This window comes from Rhinatrema bivittatum, chromosome 4 (genome assembly GCF_901001135.1).
Source record: "Rhinatrema bivittatum chromosome 4, aRhiBiv1.1, whole genome shotgun sequence".
Lineage (NCBI taxonomy): Eukaryota > Metazoa > Chordata > Amphibia > Gymnophiona > Rhinatrematidae > Rhinatrema > Rhinatrema bivittatum.
The window spans coordinates 432,552,209-432,564,728 of record NC_042618.1 but is presented as its reverse complement, the minus strand read 5'-3'; the positions used below and the strand labels follow the sequence as shown (position 1 = coordinate 432,564,728).

The window sequence follows — 12,520 nt, the reverse complement described above, 5'->3', positions numbered from 1 at the left end:
CATCTCCTCATAAATTTTCTGATACAGACCCCACACAATTTTGGTAACCTTTGACCGCCTCCATCCTGTCTCTAACCTTTTTGAGATACGGTCTCCAGAACTAAAACACAGTACTCCAGAAGAAGCCTTGCCAGGGTCCTGTACAAGGGCTTTAACACCACCTTTTACTTGTCTATTCCTCTCTCTATGCAGCCCAGCATGCTTTCCCTTGTCACATTGCTTCACTGCCTTCAGATTCCAGACACTGTCACCCCAAGTCCTTTTCTTGGTCTTTCATCTCCCACCACATACAGTTCTTTTCGATTACCGCACCCCAGATGCATGACTTTGCACTTCTCGGCATTGAATCTTAGCTGCCAAATCTTCAACCAGTCTTCCAGCTTCCTTAATTCACTTTTCATTCTCTGTACTCCTTCAGGCATGTACACTCTGTTGCAGATGTTAGTATCATCTGCAAATAGACAAACTTTACCTTCTATCCCTTCCGATCCCAACATGAATCCCTGTGGTACTCCACTTAAACAGTTCTCTCTTCAGAGTAGGTTCTATTTACTATTACACTATGTTTCCTATCAGTCAACCAGTTTGTAATCCATACCACCACCTTGGCGCTCACTCCCAAGCCTACAGTTTGACACCACATGGTATCAACTTAATACCTTAGATTCATTTGCGTGTGAACTCAAGGAGTTACTGAACTATTTGCTCACTCTTTATGCTTCAGGTCTCAGCACCTTGTCAATGAGAGTTTAATTTAGTGCCATAGCTGCTTACCATGCTCAAATCGAGGATAAGCCTATCTCAAATCATGTTAGAATCCAAACTCATGAAAAGCTTATGGCACACTAAACCTCCAGTTGCAAAACCACTGTGATCTAAACATGGTTCTGGCACAACTGATGAAACTGCCATATGAACCACTGGAGTCGGCCTCTAGCAAGTTTATAACATGGAAAGTAATATTCTTGGTAGCGGTAAGGTCAGCCAGAAGAGTCAGCCAGATTCAGGCTTTAGTTCATTATCTACTTTTATACAAAATTCATCTACAATAGGGTAGCGTTGTACACCCACCCAAAATTTCTACCAAAGGTAGCATCAGCTTTTCATAGCAACCTATCGTGTTACCTACCTTCTTCCTGAGGCCACACACACATGACGGCAAGAAAGCCCTTCATTCTTTGGACTGTAAAATGGACTTAGCTTACTAAAACTCATCCTCATTGTCAGGCTTTGCAATATTCTCTCCTATGTTCCTAACAGACTGGGCATAGCAGTGGCCAAATGTTTATTGTCCAGCTGGCTAGCAGACTGCATCATGCACTGCTATATGCTAACAGGCCTATAAATTATAGACACCATCAAGACTTATCAAGTTAAAGCCATGGCTGCATCAGCAGTTCATCTGCAAGCTATACCACTTGAAGATATCTGCAAAGCTGCAACATGGTTGCCAGCACGTATCTTTGCGTCCAGTTACTGTCTGGTCAATCTCTGAAGGAGTGACAGTAAATTCAGACAGTTTTGCATAGCCTGTTCACCTAGTAGTCTACTCTCTAAGCTGGAGACCAGTTTGCTTATCCAGTAAATGCTCCACTGCAACCATCAGCTTAGGACTCCTCTCATGTCATGTCATGGCTAATTAAGCCCTGCTTGTCAACGGAGAAAATTTGCATACCATAAACGGTGTTCACTGTACACAGCAGGATGAATTGATCATGCTAAATAACCACCTGTGTCCCTGGAGAGTTGACTACCTAGCTAGAATTATCTCTAAAATCTACTAAGAGGGCTCATGAAGCAATGCCCCAACAGGAATTCACACAAAGACTCAGTAGAGGAAAAGCTCTACTAGCTAAGAGGGAAAGATCTGTTCAATGCCACCAGATGACATCACCCACATGTTATAGCTAATTTATCTTGCTGTCTATGAAGAACATTGTTTACAGTAAGCAAACTTGATTTATTTTACTTATTAATTTTAACTATGTTATTTTTCTTATATTTTTGGTTGTCATTAATAAGTTAGTTTTGTGCTGTTAGGTGATTCATTAGTTGGAAATAAATACAACAAAATTAATATATATAGGGTATGCTCATTGTGCCGGGTTGCACGCACAAATCTACGCCCGCGCGTAGGTTCTAAAATCTGGCCCCGTGGATTTAGAAAATCCTGCCAGTTTCACTGCCTCTGACTTATTCGGCTAATTGCTGATCCACCCTGCTGATTATCCAGTTCAATTTTATCTGGCTGAATTAGCCGAGTGCTCCTTACATTCTGTATTGGACCAAGCTGCTTTAGGGAAGTTTTCCTTGCTCAGCATTCTTACTCTTGATTTATGGGTGCAGTTTTCCTGTCTGCCTGCACCAATGCAAAGTCTGTGCATGCTTTTTACCTGAGGACGTTGCACCCTTTCTCAGACAAAGCACAAGCATGATTTTCCCTTTGAAAAATGTCCCGGGAAAAGTACGGAAAGAATTTGTCACATACTTTCTCTGCAGGAATTCTTTTCCCTTCGGAACAGCGTGCAAAGATTTGAAAATCTCATTTCAGGTAACTATCCTTTTTGTTAGGAAAGGAAATAAAGGAAAGAGGCCACTATGGTTTTCTGAATAATTAGCTGAAAAGGGAAGGGAGAAAATGTTCATATACTACAAGAGATCACAGAAAGTTGAAAACAGGCAATAATACCTGGAAAAGCTAAGAGAAGCTGGGAAAGTAGTCAGGAATGCAAAAATTCAAATGGAATGAAAAAAGCAAATAGGGTAAAAGAGGAGTACAAGACTTTTTTAGATATGTTTGTGACAGAAAAAAGTGCAAAAGTGGCATTGTGAGACTCAGAGGTGACTGACTCAGAGGGCTCACTGCAGCTTTACATTTCCATACCCCACAAAGAACAACAAGATCAGCAGGCAATGGGACTTTACCAATTCTATCCCCAAAATCAGCACACTTAAAGACAGTTATTCATCGCTGGTCCACAACTGTAGAACTCACCACCTCAAAATCTAAGACTTGAAACAAACATTAGGACATTTAAGAAAGGTGTTAAAGCATGGTTATTTCAACAAGCCTTTCCATAACCATACAGCACGAATCTCCTTTTTAATATTTCCTTGTTTATAGTAATTCTAGATGTTCTAGCCATGAATTTTATATGATTTTATTTTGTATTTTTAACTAGCCTCTTATTTTTGGAAACGCAAATGTTCTGAACTGTACATTTGATAACAACTATAAAGCGATGTGATGTGCGTACACGAACGTCGGTAAATAAAAATAAATAAATAAATAAGAATATGTAGAGGCTGATGAGAAAAATGCAAAATTGCTTAACAAATTTTTACATAAGAACATAAGATATGCCATACAGGGTCAGATCAAGGATCCATCAAGCCCAGCATCCTGTTTCCAACAGTGGCCAATCCAAGTCACAAGTACCTGGCAAGTACCCAAACATTAGATAGATCACAAGCTACTATTGCTTATTAATTACCAAACCAAATAAGCCTGATACTTCACTTTCAATGCATATCCAGCATAGCTCTCTGCTTCAGAGGCAGGGGAGAAAGACTGATACTTCATGCATATCCAGTGTGATCTGTATATTTTACAGGAATGTCGGTATATAAGAATTCTAAATTAATAAATAAATAAATAAATATCCAGCATAACTCTCTGCTTCAATGGCAGGAGGAATGAAGAACAATCAACAAGGACTGAATTATATAGTCTGGGTAAACAAATAAGCATAGGTGTAGCTTGCTTATTGCGGTGGTTACTACCCCTAACTAATTAAGCTAGATATTTCACTTAGATGCAGCTCCATCACTGCTCTCTACATTAATGGTGGGGGTGGAAGGGAAATAGAACCAAAAGGTTACTAAGAGCCAAGAGTAACAGATAAGTATGAAAACAAAAAAAGTGCGAAACTTGCTGGGCAGACTGGATGGGCCGTTTGGTCTTCCTCTGCCGTCATTTCTGTTTCTATGTCATAGCAGTTTATGGATTTATCCTCTGGGAACTTATCCAAACCTTTTTTAAACCCAGTTACATTAACTGCTGTAACCACATCCTCTGGCAATGAATTCCAGAGCTTAACTATGCACTGACTGAAAAATAATTTTCTTTGATTTGTTTTAAATAAGCTACTTGCTAACTTCATGGATTGCCCCCTGGTCCTTACAGAGAGAGTAAATTAATGATTTACGTTAACTTGTTCAAGTCCTTTCATGATTTGTAGACTTCTATCTATCATATCCCTCCTCAGTCGTCTCTTCTCCAAACTGAACAGCCCTAACTTCTTTAGCCTTTCCTCCTAGGGCAGCTGTTCCATGCTCCTTATCATTTTGGACACCCTTCTCTGCACTTTCTCCAGTGCAGCTCTATCCTTTTTGAGATGCAGTGACCAGAACTGCACACAGAGGCATTCTATTTGGTGTTCACTGTAGAAAGACCTGAACCCAGGACCACATAAAGCAAACACAAATAAGACTGAGAGTGAGGTAAACCTCAATCGATTTTCAGAACAGTGTATTCATTAGGAGCTAACTAAACATAGATAAGGCAATGGGGCCATATGGGATACATCCGAGGGTTTTGAGGGAAGTTAGAGAAGTCCTGGCAGCTCCACTGGTTGATCTTTTCAATGCTTCTTAGAGTTGGGAGTAGTTCTGGATGACTGGTGAGGGGCAGATGTGGTTCCTATTCATAAAAGTGGAACCAAGGAGGAGGCTGGGAACTACAGGCCAGTTCGTCTGACCTCTTTGGTGAGCAAATTAATGGAATCACTTCTAAAATAAAGGATAGTGCAGTTTCTGGAATCCAATGATCCAAGGCATCATGGTTTTACTAGAGACAAATCTTGTCAGACAAATCTGATTGATTTCTTTGATTGGGTGGCTAGAAATAGTGTAACTTCACCTCCGGGAAGTGTTTGTTTTTCAGGACTAGACACAGTGGTGTAGTATAGAAGATCTAGGTTTAGATTTCCTATCCAACAGACCTGATGCAGCCTGCATGCTTCACAGAGCTGTGTGCAGGCCTGGGATAAGGGCCAGCGGCACTGAGCTCGTGTCCCTCCAGTCCTCAGGCCAGCGAGGGTCTTAGAGCTGACTGAATATGCCTGGAGAAGGGATCAAAGATGAGGGGCTGAAAGGGGGGGAAAGACTTTATTGCTGATATTTACCATACAAATACTATCATGGTTTGGTGACCTATAGCTGGGGTTTTCTTTTTCCACACAGCTTGTGCTGTACGCACTGGCATGTACAATAAAATTGTGATTTGCTCCTCTTGTTTGAATTTTCTGGCTGAGCAGTTTTGTTTGGAAAGCTTGGTTTAGACTTTTATATTATGAATCTGTGTATCTATAGTATTTTTCATTTAAAAATGGGAACATTTTCTTCTGAGGTATGGTAATTAGTGACCTTCAGTAGAGCCATCAACATCCCAGCAATTCAGGAATCAAAGGTATTAATTCAAAAAGGAAGTGAATTATTGATCTGAAAATGTAGTCTTTCATATCTTAAAGATTACTCTCTCAATCTGTAATAATTAGCATGTGTAACCCCTGGACTAGCGTCCCTTCACAGAACCTCAAAGACTACACTTCACTTTATGGGTTTAAGTACATAACTTTCATGTCAAGATGTTAAGCCTCTCTGAAAGTCCCAGCCTCTCTGTTGGAAGGGGGAGGGAGTTGGGGAGGGGGAGATTATCTCTTAGTTCACCTTTAGTTCAGTATTAAAGTCTCTTGTATACAGCACTGCTGGAAGCAGTTGATGGTTTCCAACTCAACTTTTACTGATTAAAGATGAATATTTGATGAAAACATTAAGTTACAAGTTCTTGGTATTTACAGACCATTGTACAGCTTCAGTCCGTCTAATAAATCTGTGACTTTAAGCTTCCAATAAATGGATGTTATTGAAACCCATTCATTTTTAGCTTCCTCTTGATCCTTTCCATTTAATGAGGTAGTTTTGCAGATTCCTCCCAGAATCTGGTGGACAGGATGATTACTCCCAGGTTAGCTGTACTGCACTAAAGTCCCATTATCTCGTACCTTTAGTCCAGTTGTTCAGCCCAAAGTTCTTACCCCTTCTCCTTTTCTTCCCTGGAGGATACTTTCTTCAACTTCCTAATGATGCAATCGCTGACACCGGATCAGTGCCGCGGATCTTCTTCACCACCTCCTCCTCCTCCTCCTCCTCCCCAGGAATGAACCCGGATTCATTCCTCCCCCAGGGCTTACGTTGGTCCATCTGTGCCCTCTGGACGAGAGACATCGCTGCTCTTAGCATACACTGAGCCCCTGGGCTCTAGAGTACTCGGGCACATTGCAAACCGAAACCCCCCCCCAAAAAAAGGAACTAAAATAGAGAGAAGAAGGGTGGAACAACTCCCTTCTCTAAAACCGAAAGGGGCTCCAAAAAGGCAACTTAAAGATAGGTATAGGCATAGTTTCTACTTTTTCCATACCCAGACCTTATTCTTAGGGGGCCAAGGGTCCTTCCCTAGAAAAATTAGACAAAACAAGAGCAAGCATAGTGCCCCAGAAGGATAACTAAAGCGTCCACATGCTAAAATAGTGGCGCTGGGTCTCACATTTCCAGTTTCCCACATGGGGGAGCGAAACCCCGGACACTATTACTTCTTCTGGTCTCCCTTCCATAATGAAACCTTCCTCTTCCTAGGAGCCCACAGGGTTCTCTATACACAGATCCAGAAATCTAGGGGGCCATGGAGAATCCGTACTCCCGCCACAACCATTCACTTAAGGAGCACCCGCTTCAAATGTTTGCCATGCAATTGCAACATCACTGTTTGCTTCGACGACGGCAGAGGAAAAAAAAAAAAACCGAGTAATTAGATTCAGACGACAGCCAACACTAGGCCCCGACTTTTACGGTCCGGGATACTGATATGCAGACAGCAGGGGTAAAGCCCAGGACTGCTTCTATGGCCAAGTTCAAAAAAGCAAAGCACACTCAGACAGCATTGTCTAAATTATCATGATGGCTGCTCATGCTGTAAAAACAAATTTTGGAATGGATTTGACAGTCGCTTGGTTTAGAGTGTAAATATTACTGCCCTTAGCATAAGGCTTGGGGGTAACCTGCACAGAGCAGCATATACTTCCCTCAACAGAAACATGGGGGTAACCTGCACGGAGAGGCATTTACTACCATCAGAAACTTGCTGGGCAGACTGGATGGACCATCTGGTCTTGTTCTGCCATAATTACTGTGTTACTAAAAAGGTTGATATTGTTTGATGGAAGTTAGCATTGCTGCCTGTGCTGTGCTGGGGCATGCGTGAGGGAAACGTGCACTGCTGCTGCCTGTGCTGTTTCTAGGCTGAAGATAAATGTGTAGGGCATCAGTTTCAAGAGTTGTAAGCTTGACTCTGAACACAGGAATGGTAATGTTTACGTGCAAGTGCTCCTGGTCTGTCCATGTCCCTGCGGCTCTGGGTCATTTTGCTGCCATTTCTGCACTGTTTGAACTCAGGATATTGATTGCTTCATCTCTAAATGTGCTGTTTGTAGGTTCTGCCGTCCAGGTACATCCTGGTTGTACCTGGAGAGCACATGAGCTAACCTTGCGCCATTTCTCTTCGCAGATGATAAGACTCTGCGGGGCCCGGTGTTCATCCAGGAGCCAATCAGCACGATCTTACCCCTGAATTCAGAGGAGGAGAAAGTGCAACTGAGCTGTGAGGTGGATGCCAATCCCTCGCCCACCGTCAGGTATGAACGCACACCTGCTGCATCTGCCAGCAAAGATTCGTACGTGGTTTTGCACGGTTAGAAAGCTGTCCTTAGTGGGATTACCAGTACAGACTGCAGGGAAGCACTAGCTGGCCCTCATGAGGGTTATTAGCATACTTTTTAAATGCATTTTGACTTCAGTAAAGAAATGGTAACACCACAGATGCTAATTTTTCCAGACATATTGGGGGAAATATTCAACTGCTAGCTGGTTTGCAAAGTTACTAGGTACTAGGTGCATCAAGCCACAGTACTACTCTAATGTGCATTAAGCAGCGTATATTGCGTGATATATGTGATATTATGCATGGCCCCGCCCGGGTTGCCTCCCCTATTACAAAGACCTTCTTTTCATGCAATTTATATGCATGAATGATGCATGCAAAGAAGGCCTTTAAAAGGCAATTTCATGTTAATATTCTGTTGCGGCTGAGCGAGAAAGTGGTCAGCCACGATAAAATAAGAACACCTTTTCAAAACGGTAAATGTGATGCGGGAACCCCAGGACCCTAATGCGGGTCCCGAGGCTCCCGCATTACATTTAAAGTGCCCGGGACAAAAAAAAGGCAAAGCTGTAGCTAAAGAAAAGGTTAAGCGAGAGTCAGGGCTGATCTACAAATGAACCCAGGGCTGCCACTCAAGCGACCCCCAACACCTCCATGAAAAGAAAGTGTAAGATTCACACACGGTGACGCCCCCCCCCCCTTGGGAATAGCCTAGTGGTTAGATCAGTGGGCTCCGAACCAGGAGACAAGGGTTCGAGTCCCGCTGTCACTCCTTGTGACCTTGGGCAAGGCACTTTACCCTCCATTGCCTCAGGTACAAAACTTAGATTGTAAGCCCTCTGGGGATAGGGAAATACCTACAGTACCTGAATGTAAACCGATGTGATATCTCAGATCGAATGTCGGTATACAAAAAGAATAAATAAATAAATAAGTTTAAATAAAAGTAATTGGTGGTTCAGGGGTCCCCACCCCAATAATCATCTCAAATCTTTGGGATACAGTGTACCCTGCCCCTCCTCTCCCAAAGGTTCAGGGAACCCCCACCACCACCCCCCAAACTTTAAAATGAAGAATCCAGCCCAGCAATGGGGCCAGGGCGCCCCCTAGTTCCCTGCCTAGTTGATGCCATTTTGCAAAACGGCGCCGTCCTGACTTTGCCCGGTCCCTGGGCCTTATCCCGGTCACATGACAGGGCACGGTGAGGTTGGCGGCATTTTGAAAAATGGCATCGACCAGACAGGGTGCTAGGGGGCGCCCTGGCCCCCGTGCTAGACTGGATTCATCATTTTAAGGTTCGGGGGTGGAGAGTGAAGGGGGGTTCCCAGAACCCCATTTTTTTTTTCTTCACACCTTTGGGGGAGGAGGGGCAGAGTGCACTACCCCAGCGAGTTGAGATGTCTATTGGGGTGGGAGCCCCTGAAATCCCAATTACTTTTATTTAAAACTTTGAAGGGGGGGGGATGACGCCGAGCATGAATTTTACACTTTTTTATTTTCATAGAGGAGTTGGGGACGCCTCAAGTACAGGCTCCGGGTTGAGCTGGGGGGGGAAGGGGGGTCAGCTCTGACTCCCATTCAACCTTTTCTTTAGCTGCAGCTTTGCTTTTTTTTTCAGGTAGCCATCTTTTAAACCATTGGTGGTCCCTGGAAGTTAGGGCCACAATTGCATCTTTTGTTCCTCAGTGTTTGGCCATGAGTCAAAAGAAAGCGCCATAGAGCCATAATCTTTATTCAGTGGAGGGTCCCCATTATCGCAGCAATATCCTGTTTCCCCCCCCCCCCCCCCCCCTGAAATAGTGGGACCCTCCTGCAAAAATAATTTACAGCTTGATGGCTCTAGGTCTTAGCTGGATACATTTATGTAGCCCCTGGGCTAGTGTCCCATCACAGGACCCCAAAAACCATACCTCATTTATGGGCTTAAGATGTTACTCTTCCTTTCTTAAAGTTAAGCCTCTCTGAAGTCCAAGATTGCCTGTTGAGGGTGGGGGAGATTATTTCCTAGACCCTGAGCATTGGCCCATATTGAATTCAATTCTAAAGCTTCTTACATACAGCATCAATAATCACATAAGAACATAAGGTACGTCATGCTGAGTCAGACCAAGGGTCCATCAAGCCCACTATCCTGATTCCAACAGTGACCAAACCAAGTCACAAGTACTTGGCAAGTACCAAAACATTAAATAGATCCCATGCTACTAATGCCATCAACAAGCAGAGGCTATTCCCTATGGATTTCTCCTCCAGGAACTTATCCAAACCTTTTTTAAACCCAGCTACACTAACTGCCTTTTATGATTTTGTAGATCTCTATCATATCTCCCCTCAACTGTCTATCATATAAACAAGAACCAGAACATAAGAACATAAGATATGTCAAATTGGGACAAAATAAGGGTCCATCAAGCCCAGTATCCTGTCTACAACAGTGACTAATGCAAGTCACAAGTACCTGGCAAGCACCTAAACATTAAATAGATCCCAGGCTACTAATGCCGGCAACAAGCAGTGGCTGTTCGCTCTTGATTAATAGCAGTTTATGGACTTCTCTTCTAGGAATTTATCCAAACCTTTTTTAAACCCAGTTACACTAGCTGTCTTATCCACATTCTCTAGCAATGAATTCCAGAGCTTAATTGTGCATTGAGTGAAAAAAAATTATCCGATTTGTTTTAAAAGTACTACTTGCTAACTTCATGGAGTGCCCCTTATTCCTTGTATTATCTGAAAGAGTAAATAACCATTTAAAATTTACCCATTCAAGTTCTTTCATAATTTTATAGACCTCTATTATAACCCCCTTAGCTGTCTCTTCTCCAAGCCGATCAATCCTAACCTCTTTGGCCTTTCTTCATAGGGGAGCCGTTCCATGCCCTTTATCATTTTGGTCACCCTTCTCTGTACTTTCTCCAATGCAACTATATCTTTCTTGAGATGCAGCGACCAGAACTGCACAGAGTATTCAAGGTGCGGTCTCACCATTGAGTTATACAGAGGCATTATGACATCCTCCGTTTTATTTGCCATTCCCTTCCTAATAATTCCTAACATTCTGTTTGCCTTTTTGACCACCACAGCACACTGAGCTGACAATTTTAATGTAATATCAACTATGATGCCCAGATTTTTCCTGGGTGGTAACTCCTAATATGGAAGCTAACATTGTGTAACTACAGCATGGGTTATTTTTCCCTACTTGCATCACCTTGCACTTGTCCACATTATATTTCAGCTGCCATATTGACACCCAATCTGCCAGTCTCACAAGGCCCTCCTGTAATTTATCACAATCTGCTTGTGATTTAACTACTCTGAGTAATTTTGGGTCATCTGCAAATTTGCTCACTCAGCATACCCCTTTCTAGATCATTTATAAATATATTAAAAACCACCAGATCTCTGAGGCACTCCACTGTTTACCTTTTTCCACTGTGAAAACAGACCATTTAATTCTACTCTCTGTTTCCTGGAAGCTTTAAGCTGGAAGCTGATCTTGGTTTCCAATTTAACATTATATATGAAAAGTTGATGGAGATACTCTATTACAAGTTGATATTTAATATTTACTCTCATCCCTCCCTATAATCTGGTTCACCCTTTCCCCTAGAATCCGATGACCAAATATGTCCCGAACCTTACTCCCCTACTTTCAGCCCTTCCCATATTCTGGTTACGCTTGCACAGTATGTAGCTATCTCTTTATTTTCCCTGGTCTATCACTGGTGTGTTTGCCTACCTTTGTAACTCACCTTCTGTGAGTGTCAGATCTGTACACCATTGTGAACTAGTGATTCTCCAAATCAGTTTATTCTATTGTCAGAGCCAATTAATCCTTTTATTCCTATTCCATTCCAAATCAGTGGAGTGTTTTGGTAGCTTCCTCCCAGTCTTTGATGGATATGTAGATGTACTGGTTTACAGTCCCGTGTCTCATACCTCTGCTCCTGAAGTCTCACTCCTTTTTCCTCTTTACTCCCTTAGTGGATACCTGGATGGTCCCTCATCATTCCTTTCTTCAGTATCCTGGTGATGTGTAGGTGCTTCACACTGGATGAGTGCCACAGATCATCTTCACAGTCTCCTCCCTAGAATGAATGCAGATTAATTCTTCCTCAGGACTGACCATAGTCCTCAGTCCTCCCTGGATGAGAGATGCCAATCTTTTTAGTTGGAACACATAGGAGTAGATTTTCAAAGGGTTACGCATGTAACTTACGTGCGAAACCCCGAAAACCTGCCCCTGCGCGCGCCAAGCCTATTTTGCATAGGCTCGGCGGCACGCACAAGCCCCGGGACGCACGTATGTCCCGGGGCTTTGAAAAAGGGGCGGGAAGGGGTGGGGGCGTGGGCATGGTGCCAGTCTGGGGGCAGGACCAAGGCCTCCGGCATAGTGGCTGTACCGGATGTTGGCGCACCGGCAGCCGGCTGGCGCGCGCAAGATACACCTGCAAGAAGCAGGCGTAAAAAATAAAATAAGGTGGGGGGGATTTAGGTAGGGCTGGGGGGTGGGTGGGAGGGAACGGGGAAAGTCATCAGGGCTCCTCTAGGGCTCGGCGCGCGCAAGGTGCACATGATGTAAGCGGAGACTACACATCCTGTTGTGGAGCAGAAAGACGCCATTAGATGAACTGAATTCTCAAGATTGCGATTTGTTATATAGAAATTAAGATATGTTCACACTGCGGATCACTGTAAAAAGATATTTTACCATAAGCTTGAAGTTCTTAATGGTCCTGA

The 12,520-nt window shown here is 43.2% G+C and overlaps 1 protein-coding gene across 5 annotated transcripts in view; it reads left to right on the top strand.

Annotated features, from left to right (window-relative positions):
* The window catches only part of CNTN4 (contactin 4), a 770,042-nt gene that overhangs the window by 504,181 nt on the left and 253,341 nt on the right, over window positions 1-12,520 (top strand). For all 5 annotated transcript variants that reach the window (XM_029601492.1, XM_029601493.1, XM_029601494.1 and 2 more), the window contains one exon: window positions 7,625-7,751. In XM_029601492.1, coding sequence (XP_029457352.1) covers window positions 7,625-7,751 — 127 coding nt within the window. The remainder of the gene's footprint in view (window positions 1-7,624; window positions 7,752-12,520) is intronic.